At 33.3% G+C, this 17,342-nt stretch overlaps 1 protein-coding gene across 5 annotated transcripts in view; it reads left to right on the top strand.

Moving 5' to 3' along the window:
* Positions 1-12,805, top strand: part of LOC129000806 (uncharacterized) — a 31,654-nt gene extending 18,849 nt beyond the window's left edge. For 2 of the 5 annotated variants that reach the window (XM_054427819.1, XM_054427820.1), the window contains exons 2-3: positions 11,597-11,698; positions 12,397-12,805. In XM_054427819.1, coding sequence (XP_054283794.1) covers positions 11,612-11,698; positions 12,397-12,696 — 387 coding nt within the window. In that variant the 5' untranslated portion in view covers positions 11,597-11,611 and the 3' untranslated portion in view covers positions 12,697-12,805. Of the gene's footprint in view, positions 1-4,010; positions 4,120-5,776; positions 5,876-6,795; positions 7,194-10,007; positions 10,121-11,596; positions 11,699-12,396 lie in introns of those variants that run through there. The other 3 variants (XM_054427824.1, XM_054427821.1, XM_054427818.1) reach the window with 3 other exon arrangements.
* Positions 12,806-17,342: the final 4,537 nt, after the last annotated feature.

Raw genomic sequence — 17,342 nt, 5'->3', positions numbered from 1 at the left:
GATCATGCTGGTTCGCGAACTCATTCAAGTTTATCCCGCTTTACACCTTTAAACCAAATTTCATCAAAATCGGACAAAAATTACTCAAGTTATCGCGTTCACGGACGTATATATATATATATATATATATATATATACATATATATATATATAAGTCTATATATATATATAAGTCTATATATATATATACATATATAAAAATTTGAACGAATGGTGTTTTTGGCCTCTGGGGACATCAAAATGAAAAAGTAAATCGGTCCCGGGTCTAGGTCTAACCGTGCTACCTACGGTAATAGCTACTTCCCTATAGGGAAATTCGCTAAAAAGGTATATATTATGATAAATATGATGATATGGTGTACTCAGGCATTGTGAATATTACAAATTAAACTATTCCTAATAGGGGAAATGTAAACTTTTATCCAAGCAGGGAGAAAAAACCAGAGGATTGTACTTCTTTTTTCCACATAACAGGCGTTATGGGTTTCTTCACTAAACCGTAACCTAGGTTTTACAAGTGCACAATTATTTAAATATGTTTAACCATATTTGATCAAATAAAAGGAAATGTTAATTAAAATATTTAAAATTAATGGAAAAATATTGTAATTAGTAGTACAATAAACTATGTTATATTATCTATCTATATAACTAGACGAGTCGATTTAGCCCAAAAAAACCTCTAAGATAGAACAAATTCCAACAAATGGTTTTTCGACGGTTTTTGGTAGTAATAGGTGTAGAAAGTACTAGGAAAAAAGTCTACCAAAATCAGACAACCGGAAGTCGGGTTTTTCCAAGATGGCCGCCGTGAGGCCCTCAAATCGACAAGATGACTGCAAATTCGTCGACTCATAGTTCCAGGATTAGCCGATTTCCACGAAAATTGGCAAACACATGTGGAACTATATTTCCAACCTTAAATATGAAAACTAGGCAGACAAAGTAACCCAAAGATGAATTTTCAGGGTATTATGTGCTAAAAAATAAGATTTTTTACCTCAAATATATGTTTTTCTAATATTTTGTACAAAGTTTGTTATAATTTCAAATTTATTTTTTCACCATTAGATTCAACACAAAAAACCTAACAATTTAGTATATTGAATCTTTGTTCTGCTTCAATTTGTTACAGAGATATTGAAAGTAATAACTTTAGTATGTTTTCTTGCCGAGATAACTCAATGTTAATCTTATGGAGAATAAGCATAAATATTAATATTATTTTTCATGAAACCTATATGGATAAGACTTTTTGTTCTGCTTCATATTATCTGTTTTAATATTTTTTTACTAAAAATTCCTTTTTTGGCAGTTACCATTGCAGCAAACCTACGTATTCGGTTCCTCAGTTTTAATCATAAAGAGAATAAGCAAAAATCAATTTCTTATTAGTCCGAGAAGTATAGAATATAACCTTAAAAACAATACAAGAAAACGTTTTATGGTTTTATGTTGTAGTTTTGGGTGTGCAGAGTCGGAATTTCCCAACATTGGACAAATTTTGAAAAAAAGATACCATAAGCATTTTCTATGCACAATTTTCTAAATATTGACTTGGGACCAACATCGATATTTATTGGGTGGTCAGTACTTCATTTCGATTGGAAACGTATTTTGGCCGCTATTTTAGATCCACCTTATTTGATATAATTTGTTGTTGTTGTAACGACAGTGTTGTGACATATTACTACTATATATACTAGATTTTCACGCATATTCCATTGCCGAAATCCGTTTTTAAATACATTTTTTTGTTTTGAACGTTTTGTACTTTGAAAATTTTTTAAGATTATTTTCTTATCTTCAGTTAGTAGTTCATTCTTAAATAATTAATGATATAAGGGCTTTCATTTGAGCTATTGGTCATTAAAATTGGACGAGTTAGAGACAAGCTACCAATCCCAACAAAATATTAAATTTAACTTTTTATAAATCAGTTTTTATTAAATGATTTATATCTCGGGTTCTTAATACGTCACCAAGTTCTTTCTGGTCGCAAATTACTCAGTAGAGAATTAGGTTTTTTTATTTTATTAGTCACTAAATAATATCTGACTAATTAATAAAAAATGAGTCATGCACCTTAATTTAATATTAAATTATTTGCATTTGAAATTTATCTTTAGTTAAGTACATATATCCCCAATTCTAATAACTCCCAATAAATAATCCATAATTACAGTAAAAGTCAATACTTTGATGAATCTTTTAAGATTATAAAGAGCATTGGGAGTTATTTTTCGATTTGGGGGTATATGTCTTAAACTAAAGACAAATCTCGAAAAAAAAATATTTTTTAATAAGACAGACCCATATTAAATTTGTCACATTTTATTAAGTGATTAAAAAAGTTAACCCAAACATTTACTGAGTAATATGAAACCAGAAAGAACTTGGTGGCGTATTAAGAACCCGAGATATAAATATTTTAGTAAAAATGTATTTCTAAAAAGTGAAATTTAATATTTTGTTGGGGTTGGTAACTAGTCTCTAACTCGTAAGATTTTAATGATCAATAGCTCAAATGAAAGCCCTTACATCACTAAATGTTTAAGGCTAGAACGAACTGCAAGCGTTAATATGTACTGGAGATATAAGAAAAAATAATCTAAAAAAATTTTCAAAATACGAAATGTCCTTAAGAAATGTATGCAAGAGAATTTTTGTTTGAATATATCTTTAAAACGAAAAAAGATATTTAAAAACCCATTTTGGCAATGGAATGGGCGTGAAAATCTAGTTTAAAATAATGTGTCACAACATTGCCATTACATTAAAAAAATTATTTATATCCAATATGGCCGATCCAAGATGACGGCCAAAAACACGTTCCCTATTGAAATGACACTGTCATTACATTTTAAAAAAATATTTATACCCAATAGGGGGATCCAAAATGAGGGCCGAAAACACGTTCCCTATCGAAATGAAGAAATGACCACCCAATAAATATCGGTGGTGGTCTGAAGTCAATATCAATGAAAATGCATGTGGATTTTTTTTAATTTTTCCAATGTTGAGAAAATCCGTCATATTAAATCTTGATTCTAGGGGTTTTCCAGTAGACCGTTTTTTCCCAATTTTTACTATGTTACTCTGCATACCCCACTACAACATAAAACCATAAAACGTTTTCTTGCATTTTTTTTAGGTAATATTCTATATTTCTCGGACTAATAAAAAAATTGATTTTTGCTTATTCTCTTTATGATTAAGACTAAGGAACCGAATACGTAGGTTTGCTGCAATGGTAACTGCCAAAAAAGGAATTTTTAGTAAAACAAATATTAAAACTGATAATATGAAGCAGAAAAAAAAGTCTTATCTATATAGGTTTCATGAAAAATAATATTAATATTTATGCTTATTCTCCATAAAATTAACATTGAGTTATCTCGGCAAGAAAACATACCAAGTTATTACTTTCAATATCTCTGTAACAAATTGAAGCAGAACAAAGATTCAATATACTAAATTGTTAGTTTTTTTGTGTTGAATCTAATGGTGAAAAAATAAATTTGAAATTATAACAAACTTTGTACAAAATATTAGAAAAACATATATTTGAGGTAAAAAATCTTATTTTTTAGCACATAATACCCTGAAAATTCATCTTTGGGTTACTTTGTCTGCCTAGTTTTCATATTTAAGGTTGGAAATATAGTTCTACATGTGTTTGCCAATTTTCGTGGGAATCGGCTAATCCTGGAACCATGAATCGACGAATTTGCAGTCATCTTGTCGATTTGAGGACCTCACGGCGGCCATCTTGGAAAAACCCGACTTCCGGTTGTCCGATTTTGGTAGACTTTTTTCCTGGTACTTTCTACACCTATTACTACCAAAAACCGTCGAAAAACCATTTGTTGGAATTTGTTCTATCTCATGTGCCTATATTGACTCGACTAAACTGTTATAAAACCTATCGTTAAATCTTGGCATGCAAAGAGGCATTGTTTAACTTGCCACCCATAAATTTAACTTTTTTATTTCCATCAAAAATTAATATCCATCCAACCTTTACAAACTTAATGAGTAAGTAGCCTATAAGTAGTTTTAGACACTTATCTGTTCGGCACATTACCCTAATTGAACAGCTATACTGGCATTTTTTAGGTAAGATATTTCAAGTGTGTAATTATTTTTCTTTGGTTTACTGGATAAAAAAATATAAAAGCAATGATTTTCATACTTGTAACTATAATACTCAACAGTTTGGATCTGATTTGAAAAAAATAATTCACTTACTATGTATATTATCGTTTAGTGCCTGGCATAGTTTGTAAGTAAGTGTTTATACATTTTTATTTCCTTATGTTTATATTTTTGTATACATATCTATATTGAGTTATGTATAAAAAATCTCCCATACATTCTTTGTAGAGCCTGACAGTCCAATGTCCAATAAACTCGACGTCCCATTCACGCTGCCATCAGTCTAAACTGTAGTAACGTTCTTCTCTGACAGCAGTCTACCTACTTCAGGTCTCCCGCAGAAGATCACCTACCACGCCCGCGTGAGATATATTATAACTTGGATAACAGTGGCGACGATCATAGCTGCAGGAAACCATGCGGTAGGCAGAAGTGACTTTGGTTTATCGTCGCTGAACGTCACAATAACACCAAATGGACATCAGATATCAGTAGATAATGTTTGCAGGCATGAGGACTGCCAATGTTCGCCATTTGCCTACTTAGGGCGGCAACTCTCTTACCGGCTTTTTCTAAGGTTCACTTTATCTACTCACAGAAAGACATCTTGCTGACAATCATAACACCTCGGGATTGGCCCAATTTCACAGGAAAGATGGTGGAAATTCTCTTCTTGGTTAAGACCACGATCTTTCGAAATTTCGAGTCATAGCAGACTGTTCCAGAGATCGGGTTCCAAGTTTGATCCCAGAAGTGACGGTGATGCGACACTGACTATCGGTGGTGTCAAGAACCAGAAATGGTCCAAAAAGGGAGGACAGTGTGATTTTATTATCTTTCTGAAAGTCTGGGAACGCGCTCAAATCCACGAAGTCTTTAGCTGGTCGCCCTCTGATAACAAAGCGTCGACGACAGCAGTCAAAGTAACAGGTTCCATAACTGCAGGCGGTGGTCAAGTCCCTAACTTGTGCTTCTTGTAGTCCATCCCAAAAGGTCCATTGTCACTGACACAATTGCTTCAAATACTTAGCCTTACTTTAGTTGATGGAACTGTTGAGATCTCCTCTGACATTGGTTTCTGGCCTGTTTCTGGAACGCGGTACTGATTGTCAGAATGTACTCGGGTGTCCTCCAGTAAACGGACATCTTCCTACTGCAGGCGAAACCCGTCGGAATGGAACACATCAAGGAGATGAGACGCATCGTCGACATCGCACAACATTTGGCACTTGCAATGTCCCCGGTTTTTACCCTCGATACGAAAGCCCATTTGTTCTCATATCCTGTAACTGATTTTTATTTATTTGTTCTGCATGTCAAAAAAAAACAACTTATTTTTATGTAATGTTTTAGTTAGATTAAGTCATCATTGTATACCATTGTAAATTGGTTTTTGACCATTGGAAGGTAAAATAAATAAATAATAAATAAAACCTGGAATGTGGCCCAGAAAATGCGACCAGACAAATAGAGTTGTTGTTGTCAACTCTATTTATGCATAGGCAGTAAAAGACTCACATTGTCAAATTTCAGTGGATATTAAAAATGATATATACAGAAGTTAAATTAATTACTGCTGTTACAGCCGAATAAATAACGATGTTTTTTTATATTTTAGGATTTAACACTCACAATGAAGTTTGCAGCTGTAATAACTATTTTAGTAGTCATCGCCTCCTCATCTCACCAAAAGCCAACGAAGCCTCCTTCTAATACGGTAGGTAGTGGAATAATGCAAGGGCTGAGGGAAAAAGGTATCATAACTATAACAGGTCATTACAGTGTTTATGACATAAAATGTAAAAAAAACTCTTTAAACAAAACACTATCTAAACAAGTTAATAAAATAACTTGTTTACAATTTTATGAGGCTATATAAACTAATATTGCTCTTATTTATGTTGTTCTGAAATTATAACGCTATAGCATTGAAATGTGGATGAAACAGTTGAGGTAAGAAAGTGCACATATTCAAACAAAATTTGTTCAGTCTTACGTTCTAGTATTTAAAAAAATGAAGAAACAGTAGAAACCAAAATATGGTAAAAATTAATGGTAATTTTTTTCTAGATATGTTTGAAAATATTTAAGTATTTCCTAACCGTAGAGAATGGTAACAATTAATTGACACTGAAACCATTTTTTTTATGTTTAAGATTGTTTTAAATGTTTCCTTAAATAATTTTAAAATTCTTACAATTGTATTAGGTATTATATTTTTCATCTATTTAAACCTGTTTGAAAAAGTAGAAGTTAATAGTAAGTAGAAACGGGAGAATACGTTATAAACAACAAAATATTTTTAAATTTGTAGCCTACTTGTATTTTTATTTAAACTTCCAATGTTTGTAAGTTGTCGTGAGATTTAATATTCTAAAATCCACACGATTGTATTCATTTTACAGGCAATTACTACGTTTCAAACACAGCTGAAACGATTGTTGTGAAATTCCTAACTATTAAAATAAGATAATCTGTAAATAATATTATTTTTGAAATATTTTAGATTTGTTTTACTGATTAATGATAATCCTGACATCTCAAGTAAACAGATAGATGACATTTTTCTCTTTTAAGAGCGTTATTGTACCAATATTTGTAAACATTTGCAGCCTATATTGTTTTATTTGTTTACAGGCAGTCCTAAGCGAGTTTAGAGCAAAGCTGCAACAGAGTATTTTTGAGATGTTAGACGATTTGATTAAAAAAGGAGAAAAGCATACAACAATGGAGGTTGGGGAGAAGATTCATCAAGTTGTTATAAAGGTTATACATAGCCAAACACGCTACAAAGATATTACATTTGACGAGTTTGACAAGATTGGTCAACTAATATCAGAGACGCCCGAATACAAAGCTAAGGTGAAAATCCTTTTGAAACCTGACGAAAGTGGTGTCGCTCCTAGATGTCTTCCTCCTATTCTCATGTCCTGAACGGTCAAAAAATCAAATATAAAAGCAGATGGCTGAACAACTTAACAAATTATGTTGTTAAAGGATGCTCATTAAAATAAAGTGTTATTAATTTGTATAAAGATGATTTATATCTATGTATCTATCTATCTACATACTATTATAAAATCTAGGTGGTGTATGTCTGTCTGTCTGGGCAGCAGATACAACTAACAACTAAGATACTAAACCGATACAGCTAAAACTAAGCACAAAAAAATGGTCCACATATCTAGGAATTAGGTCTATACACTTCAATGAGTTCCTCTCGGGCTACGCCCCCTTTCTTAGGACGCTAGGCACGAGCCTGGGATTTTTTTTACACATTACTTCAGGACCTAGGGGTTGCGTTATCACTTAGATAAAATCCATTGGTGACTTGGTGGGATTTGAACCCGGGACCTCTTGGTCCAAAGTCCCGTGCTCTAACCACTAGACCAGCTCGCTCCCCGGGCTACGCCCCTTGGATGTCTAAAATTTTGAGGTGAGGGTTTTTAAATTGTTTTTAAATATTAACTGGTCCCCATGGAAGCATGAAAAAATTAACAGTGTTCTTTGCGTAGACATTTTATGTAAAAAAACTGAACTGCTAAATGTATATTTCACAACTTTAAACAACTGATCCACACAAATAAAAAAAATATTTTACACATCTATGTGGTAGGTTTATTTATTCCAATACTTTGTCATGGATTATTAATTTTATTTGATTGATTATGGAAATACAAAAAGATTCTAGAACAATTGCTGTATCAACCCTGGCTCTGTTTTCGATTTATTAAAGTGTATAAATTACGAAATATTGTTATTGATAGATTTTATTGTAGTAGGACAATTACAATTCAGGTGATAGTTTTTGTAAAAATTCTGTGTATTTTTGTTTATAAATCTGAACTACTGACCAATTGTTTTATTAGGTGGTATAGTACATCTTTCCGTTATGAATCACAGGTACAGCAGCTATTTTCAGATAAAATGGGTATTCACCGTAACAGCTTTGGCACGATTAAGACATTAATCCAACCCTCATGCGTGATGTGTAGGGAGCCTGGAGACTTATACCCTTATGAAGATTATATTGACATAAAGATTATATGTCTATAATATAATACCTAATTATCTTGTCAGGTTTTTTATAATGACGGTGGATTAAAACTGTATTATGTTTTTTATTTATTGTAAGTGTGTGTACATAAGTGTGTGTAAATGAGTTTTTAGTGGATAAGAAATTTTCGTATTGGCTAAAGTCGTCATTGCCTATCTTTAGGATTGTAAGGATGTGTAAATAATAATCTCATCTCACATAAATAGTTTGCTGCAATGTAATTACGTAAGCATTGTGGGCTCATAGAGAACAATAAAGTATAAAAAACTATCGCCTTTATTTCTGATTCTTAAAATTGGTAGCCATATATTATATATATGACTAAAAAGCCAGTCACATCACCGTTGAATCTGATACACATATGGACAACAGAATGGGAGATTTTTATACGACTGAAGGTGTATAAAGATGTAGTCTGAAAAATTCCTACGATCTATGAAAAACTTATAACATTTTTCCCATCTCTTTATTACGTCTGAAAACTTCCATAGACGCTGAAAAGTAGTTCAAGAACTTCCACCAGTGATTGTGAACGAAAATCTCAATCATACTTATTGCTTATTGTCCCTATTTTTTACACATTTATTTGGTTGTGGCGTTGTCAAGGGTTTGCTTTTCCAGTTAAAACGATGTCTGATTAAAATAAAACAATCAACATAAAAATCGTATACCATAACATCTCTTCAAACAAAGTGTTCAAAGAGTTCATGTAGACGTATAAAAATTTAAGTACGGGTAACTTAACATTCTATGAAGTTCATTCAATGAAGTTAATGATAAACCCACATTTATTCCGAAAGTAGAACCAATACCTAAATCATCAACACACAAACTACGCAGTCTTAACAGTATGGTGTGTGGATGTGAGGATAATACACGGCAAATGCTTCAAAAGGTTGGCTAGTATATTTCATATCAAGTTGCTATTTCGTTTATTATTCAAGTAACCTCAGCCTTAAGACTAAGGTTTTAACTATCACAAATTGTGATATTTAAACCCATATTTTGACAAAAATAAATGTATGTTACACATGTTAACATGCATACCCTATGTACGATTCACTTTATCAATATTCGTACAATCAAGAACGTTGGTATTCCAAAGCTCATTATTTGATCTCTCAATTAAAATGCATCCCTATTTCAACTATCAATTTCACCATGTAAATAAAGTTACTACATATTTCTGGGACAAAAATACAAATATTCGTTTTGGTGAAGACGTAGTGCACAGCCCGCCCCCTCACCTCCCTGGATACTATCCTAAAGGTATTTCGTTTCAATACAATACTTCGGGTTAGGATTTTCTACGATCGTGATAGATTTAAATATAAAAAGCTATATATTCTGATAAATATGATGATATGGTGTACTCAGGCATCGTGAATATTACAATTTAAACTATTCCAAATAGGTGAAATGTAACTTTTATTTTTGCAGGGAGAAAAATCCAGAGGATTGTACTTATTTTTTTCTCATAACAGGCGATGAAGAGTCGCGTTATGGGTTTCTTCACTAAACCGTTAACTTAGGTTTTTCACGTGCACAATTATTTAAATATACTATTTCACCATAGTTTATCAAATGGAAGTAAATGTTAGTTAAAATATTTAAAATTAATCAGAAAACATTTTAATTAGTAGTACAAAAAACTATGTCATTAAATCAATCTCTTTAACAATCATAAAACCTATCGTTAAAACTTGGCATACAAAGATGCATTGTCTAAACTTGCAATAAATTAAACTTTTTTATATCCATAAAAAACTAACATCCATCCAACCTTTACAAACTTAATGAGTATAAGTAGTTGTACTAATACTCATTAACTCATTAACTGTTGTAGTTGAACTCATCTGTTCGGCACATTACCCTAATTAAACAGCATTATAGGAATCTGTTAAGGTAAGATATTTCTAGTGCGTAATTATTTGTCTTGGGTCTACTGGATTAAAACTTATAAAAGCAATGATTTTCATACTTCACTAAAATACTCAACAGTTTGGATCTGATTAGAAAAAAATATTCACTTACTATGTATATTATCGTTTAGTGGCTGGCATAGTTTGTAAGTAAGTTTATATACATTTTTATTTCCTTATGTTTATATTTATGTATACATATCTATATTGAGTTATGTATAAAAAATCTCCCATACATTCTTTATAGAGCCTGACAGTCCAATGTCCAAAAGACTCGACGTCCCATTTGTGCAGCAATCAGAAGAACTGTAGTAACGTTCTTCTCTGGCAGCAGTTCTCCACCTACTTCAGGTCTCCTGCAGAAGACCTACCACTCTCGCGCGAGATATATTATAACGCGGATGACACCGGCGACAATCATAGCTGCAGGAAACCGTGCGGTAGGCAGAAGTGACTTTGGCTGATCGTCGCTGAACGACGCAGGAAAACTAGTCACAAAAGACGCATGAACTTTCAACCTCTTCAGCTCATGAGCCCACACGTTACCACTGTACAATAACACCAAATGGACTTCAGACATCAGCAGGTAACGTTTGCAGACATGAGGACTGCTAACTCTCTTACCGTCCTTTTCTACGGTTCACTTTATCTACCTACAGAAAGACATCTTGCTGACAATCATAACACTACGGGATTGGCCCAATTTCACAGGAAAGATGGTGGAAATTCTCTTCTTGGTTAAGAGACCACGATCTTGGTATTTCCGACCGCTAGCAACGTGCTGTGATTCCGCATATACTCGTTAATCGGAGCATCACTAGTCCTCAGTTTTATATTTGCCTATTCTACGTTTTTATCTTCAACCAGAGCAGTGACATCGTCGGCGTAGCCAACGAGGCGAGTCTCGTCAGAAATTTCGGGTCAGAGCAGACTGTTCCAGAGATCGGCTCCTAAAATTGATCCTTGAAATGGTGAAGATGCGACACTGGCCATCGGTAGTGTCAAGGAACCAGAAACGGTTAAAAAGGAAAGACAGTGTGATTATCTTTCTGAAAGGCTAGGGACGCGCTCAAATCCACAAAGTCCTTAGCTGATTGCACTCTGATAATAAAGCGTTGACGATAGCAGTCAAAGTGACAGGTTCCATGATCGCAGGTGGTGATCAAGTCCCTAGCTTGTCCCTAACTTGCATGCGAAAACCGTCGGCATGGCACACTCACACACCGAGGAGATGAGACGCATCGTCGACATGGCACAACAATTGGCAATGTCCTGATTTTTTTACCCTCGATACAACCCCATCAATTACATGTGGCCCAGAAAGTTCGACTATAAGACAACAACTCCATTTATGCATAGGCAGTACATTCTAGTGAATATTAAAACTGATTTATACTGAAATTAAATTAACTACTGTTGTTTCAGCCTGAAAAATAACAATGTTTAATTTTTATTTTAGGATTTAACAGTCAGAATGAAGCTTGCAGCTGTTATAACTATTTTAGTAGTCATCGCCTCCTCGTCTCACCAACAGTCACCAACGAAGCCTCCTTCTAATACGGTAGGTACTGGAATAATGCATGGGCTGAGGGAAAAGGTATCATAACTATTACAGGTAATTACAGTGTTTAAAACATGGAATATTTAAAAGAATTCTTTAAACAAAACACTATCAAAACAAGTTATTAAAATAACTTGTTTACAATTTTGTGAGGATATATAAATTAATGTGGCTCTTATTTCTGTTGTTTTTAAATAATAACGCTATAAAGTGGATTTAAAAGCGGATTTTAATGTCATTAATGTGCGCATTTTAATGTGTTTGGACGAAACTGTTAAGGTAAGAAATTGCACATTTTTAACAAAATTTTTTCAATCTTACATTCTAGTATAAAAAAAATGGGGAAACATTAGAAAATAAAATATGGTAAAAAATAATGGTAAAAACGTTTTCTAGATATGTTCTAATGTTCGTAAGTTGTCGTGAGATATAATATTCTTAAATCCACACGATTGTATTCATTTGACAGGCAATTACTACGTTTCAAACACAGCTGAAACGGTTGTGAAATTCTAAACGATTAAAATAAGATAATCTGTAAAAAAAAATATTTTTGAAATATTTTTGACTTTTTCTACTGGTTAATGATAATCCTGACATCTCAAGTAAACAGATAGATGACATTTTGGTCTTTTAAGAGCGTTATTGTACTAAACTTTGTAAACATTTGCAGCCAATATTGTTTTATTTGTTTACAGGCAGTCCTTAGCGAGTTTAGAGCAAAGCTGCAGCAGAGTATTCTTGAGGTGTTAGACGATTTGAATAAGAAAGGAGAAAAGCATACAACAATGGAGGTTAAGGAGAAGATTCAGCAAGCTGTTAGAGAGGTTATACATAGCCAAACACACTACAAAGATATTACATTAGACGAGTTTGGCAAGATTAGTCAACTAATATCAGAGACGCCCGAATACAAAGCTAAGGTGAAAAGCCTTTTGAAACCTGACGAAAATGGTGTCGCTCCTAGCTTGAGTCTCCCTTCTATGCTTGTGTCCTGAACGGTCAAAAAATCAAATATAAAAGCAGATGGCTGAACAACTTAACAAATTATGTTGTTAAAGGAAGCTCATTAAAATAAAGTGTTATTATGAATTTGTATAAAGATGATTTTGTCTATGTATCTATTTATCTACATACTATTATAAAATTTAGGTGGTGTATGTATGTCTGTCTGGGCAGCTTTAATGGCTAAAATACTAAACCGATACAGCAAAAACTAAGCACAAAAAATGGTCCACATATCTAGGAATTAGGCCTATTCACTTCCCTGAGTTCCTCTCGGGCTACGCCCCCTTTTTTAGGAAGCTAGGCACGAGCCTGGGATTGTTTTTCACATTACTTCAGGATAGACCTAGGGGTTGTGGCATTATCACTTAGATAAAACCCATTGGTGACTTGGTGGGATTTGAACCCGGGACCTCTTGGTCCAAAGTACCGCGCTCTAACAAGACCCCACTACACTACGGCTCTAACCATTAGACCAGCTCGCTCCCCGGGCTACGCACCTTGGATGTCTAAAGATTTGAGGTGAGGGGTTCAAAAGGTTTTTAAATATTAACTGGTCTCCATGGAAGCATGAGAAAATGTACTGCTAAATGTATATTTCACAATTTTAAACAGCTTATCCAGGGTGTCCCGGAACTCTCTACCAATATTTTAGGGCATTGCTCCTGGGTAAGAAACATACTTAATATCATATTTAAATTGTCCGGAAGTCCTTAGTTACTCACACAGCCGCCATTTTGTTTTTTTTAGTTATTATTTTTTTCCTAAAGAATGGTTAGACATAACTTACGAAATGGAAACTTTGCACAAACATTTATGACAACTAGACAAAGCTACAAAAAAATTATGAAGATTTTTCAAATTCATAAAACAAAATGGCGACCATTTAAAATTTTGTTTCTTAAATGACTCAAAAACCGATGATTTTATAAAAATTTTAAATTGCCGCCATTTTGTTTTATGAGTTTGAAAAATCTTTATAATTTTTTGGTAGCTTTGTCTAGTTGTCATAAAGGTTTGTGCAAAGTTCCCATTTCGTATGTTAAACCATTCTTTAAAAAAAGAATAATAACTGAAAAAAACAAAATGGTGGCTGTGTGAGTAACTAAGGACTTCCGGACAATTTAAATATGATATTTAGGTATGTTTCTTACCCAGGAGCAATGCCCTAAAATATTGGTAGAGAGCTCCGGGACACCCTGTTTATACAGGTACAAAAACCAAATAGTTCCTCATTTCATTCGTAAAGTATTATTTCACTTTTCCAAAGCGGTTTGGCTCTTCTACTAGAATAATTTTCATAATTTTGGTCTTAAATCAAAGGTATGCACGCACAGAATATCCATCAAGCATCGGCATTCAATTATCAGACATAAAATTACGAGTGACCCACAAAAGATTCTTCCTTCCTGTACTGTTGGGAATATTAATTTTGTTTTGATTTACGAGTTTGTTTGGCTCTTCTGCCAGACCGACGTTCATAATTTTGGTCATACATTAAAGGTATGCACGCACAGATCTCCATCACTCATTATCATTTGTTTATGTTTTATGATGTAAAAGATAAATTAATGAATATATAATACTAAACACTTTTAGGTTTAATAGCGACCGTGTGAAGATATGAATGGAGGTGAGTGTAGGATGAGTGGAGTGATCCTTTAGTCTTGTTAGTCACATGTGCCTTAGACAAAACGGTTAAGTAATAACCCATACAGCCAATGCCAAAAGTGTATTGTGGAATCTGAATTAAATGTTTGCTTTGTAAATTACGCATTGGTCTATCAGGATAGTACTGTAGTCGTAATACTATCGCATGGTGAAGTATCGCATCAACAGATTATGCCAATAAATGTCTAAAATGTGTGTCCTCCAAGTAGCTGGGTTATAGGACGACGCCATGATCCAAATTCTCACTTCCACTATATATGTTTTTCACCAGTTCTGATTACATTACCTTATATGTTTCGGTCTAAGGCCTTCCAGTAAAATACCGGCTTTCTTTTGAGTAATTGATTATCAAGATCGGGCGTACCTTAAGCTGCTGAACAAAAACAACCCAAATTGTTCAAAAAACTGAGTTTATTTTTTATTTTGAAAACTGAGTTTATTAATAAACTTTGCCTATTAGACACAGTAAAAAAAAAACTTAAATTTACGATATAAATAACATGTAACATAGATTAATAACGTTGTCCATATAAATGATTTTGAATGATTTTACATGATTCTTTTAGCACTTTTATGACTATTTCATTTTTTAATTTTGATGGAAGATTATATATTATCTATATATAAATTATGGAAGATATATATAGGCTATATATTATTATGTATACTATATATATATATTATGGAAGATTATAATTTATCAACGACTTATAGTTAAATATTGCTTGAAACCTCAACAATAACTGGCAATTTTGACGGGTTTTACTAGTGTCAATGTTGATTTAAGGTATTCAATCGAATGGTTTATAGATAAGGTGAATTATATACACAAAAACTTTGTCTTATTTTCATTTTATATATATTTGTTTGGCTTAATTAGATTTTACTTTTTTCATGACGACCAGTTTACTTCGTCTCTGAAAACTGAATGATTTAACTGCCAATTGGACGTCCAGAATAAAACCAAATGCATTGGACGAAAGTTCACCACCATCCCTCCAATATATCAAACGATATTATCTGCAAGAACTACTTCCCACATTAGAGGCACAAGTCTTATGAGAACCTTCGGACAGTGGTTGGGACGTTTTGCTACTCCTTTCAGGAAGCTGCGAAAACGCCAAATGATAGTTAATGAAACAAAATACTCTTCTCGATGCTGCCGGGTACTAGATGCCAACATAATTGACACGAATTTTTGCCATCATTTGCATTTTACTCGTTTGCTACGATGCCGTAATTGTAAGAGCTATAGCTGTAGTTACCAGAAGTAATTTTTTTCAGCAACGTAAAACAACAAAGCTTTTCTTCTGTCTTAGCCAGTTGTTATCGAGGAACAAACCACCACACACGTTTACAACATCCAAGAGGAATTGTCAACGGAACAGCTTATAGGTATATAGGTGAGGAGTAGAAAGTCATTGCATATGAGGTAGTCCATTCAAAATACCTCAGTTTCGAAATAAAATTATATATCATCCTTCATTAGAGGTCCTGAAAGATGTGGAAATCCCTTCAGTGTGTAACCTTCAGTATGTACAATATGTATTTGCGCGCAGATAGCGCTAGGCCATATTTTTACGAGGAAAGGGCTGACTCTTTTTGCCAGTTTCGTGGACAGAAATCACTTAACAGCAACAACCTTTGCTTCTAGGACAAATACAATGCCACTTTAGACACTAGCGTCTCATGGATACACACTCACAGCTTATCTATTACAGTTACAAAACTGTTCTACTATGACTACAAAATCCAAACATCTAACGTAATGCTTTCAGTGACACAGGAATCAATTAACTCAATATCAACCAAAGTTATTTAAAAGCCATATTGTTCCAAAACATGAACTACTGTACAACAGGGAATGGTTATGTTGTGTCACATTTGTAACCAACCGGAAACGAGTATCTAAGTTCTGGTTCGGTTCTTTACCGAGGGACGAAAAAGGCTCTGTTGTATCCATTTGAATCTCTGAACTAGTTAAGTCCTTCAGGTTCGTCACCTTATTATAAAACCCATGCTAAAAAGAAGTTATCCATGCTAAGCATGGATAATCATGTTCATCAGAAATCTAACCACTCAGCAGGGCTTAAGATTGTTAGGCAAATACAAAATCATAGCTTGGCTGATTCCGGTTAAACTGTTGTCATATTAGTATAGTATAGAAGTTGTTGTATTAATAGTCATAGATAGAAGTATAGAATATTATAGTATAAGTATACTAGTACAGTATAAGTATACTAGTATAGTATGGAATAGTGCGTAATCCTTTCAAACTGAATAAGAATAAAGAATCTCCCGTAAAATGTACCTGTAATGAGCCAATGGACAGAAGATATCAAAAGATTAATTGTCCCTATTTTTGTACACATTTATTTTGTTGTGCCGATGTCAAGGGTGCGATTTTCCAGTTAAAACTATGTCTGATTAAAACAAAACAATCAACATAAATTCGTATACCATAACATGTCTTTAAACAAAGTGTTCAAAGAGTTCATGTAGACATATAAAAATGTAAGTACGCGTAACTTAACATTCTATGAAGTTTATTCAATGAATTTAATGATAAACCCACATTTATTCTGAAAGTAGAACCAATACCTAAATCATCAACACACAAACTACGCAGTCTTAACAGTATGGTGTGTGGATGTGAGGATAATACACGGCGAATGCTTTGAACGGGTTGGCTAGTATATTTTATTTAGTTGCTATTTCGTTTATTATTCAAGTAACCTCAGCATTAAGATTATGGTTTTATCTGTCACAAATTGTGATTTGTAAACCAATATTTTGAAAAAAATAAATGTATGTTACAAGTGTTAACATGCATACCTTATGTAGGTGTATACCTGTATTTGTACAAACAAGAACGTTGGTATTCCACAGCTCATTGTTTGATCTCTCAATTAAAATGCATTCCTATTTCAACTATAAATTTTACCATGTAAATAAAGTTATAAAATAT

The sequence above is a fragment of the Macrosteles quadrilineatus genome, unplaced genomic scaffold, assembly GCF_028750875.1.
Source record: "Macrosteles quadrilineatus isolate MER2022 unplaced genomic scaffold, UCM_ALF_1.0 Scaffold_8__2_contigs__length_117827958, whole genome shotgun sequence".
NCBI classification, from domain to species: domain Eukaryota; kingdom Metazoa; phylum Arthropoda; class Insecta; order Hemiptera; family Cicadellidae; genus Macrosteles; species Macrosteles quadrilineatus.
Note: the sequence above shows the minus strand (reverse complement) of the source record. Positions and strands in the feature narration are given on the sequence as shown.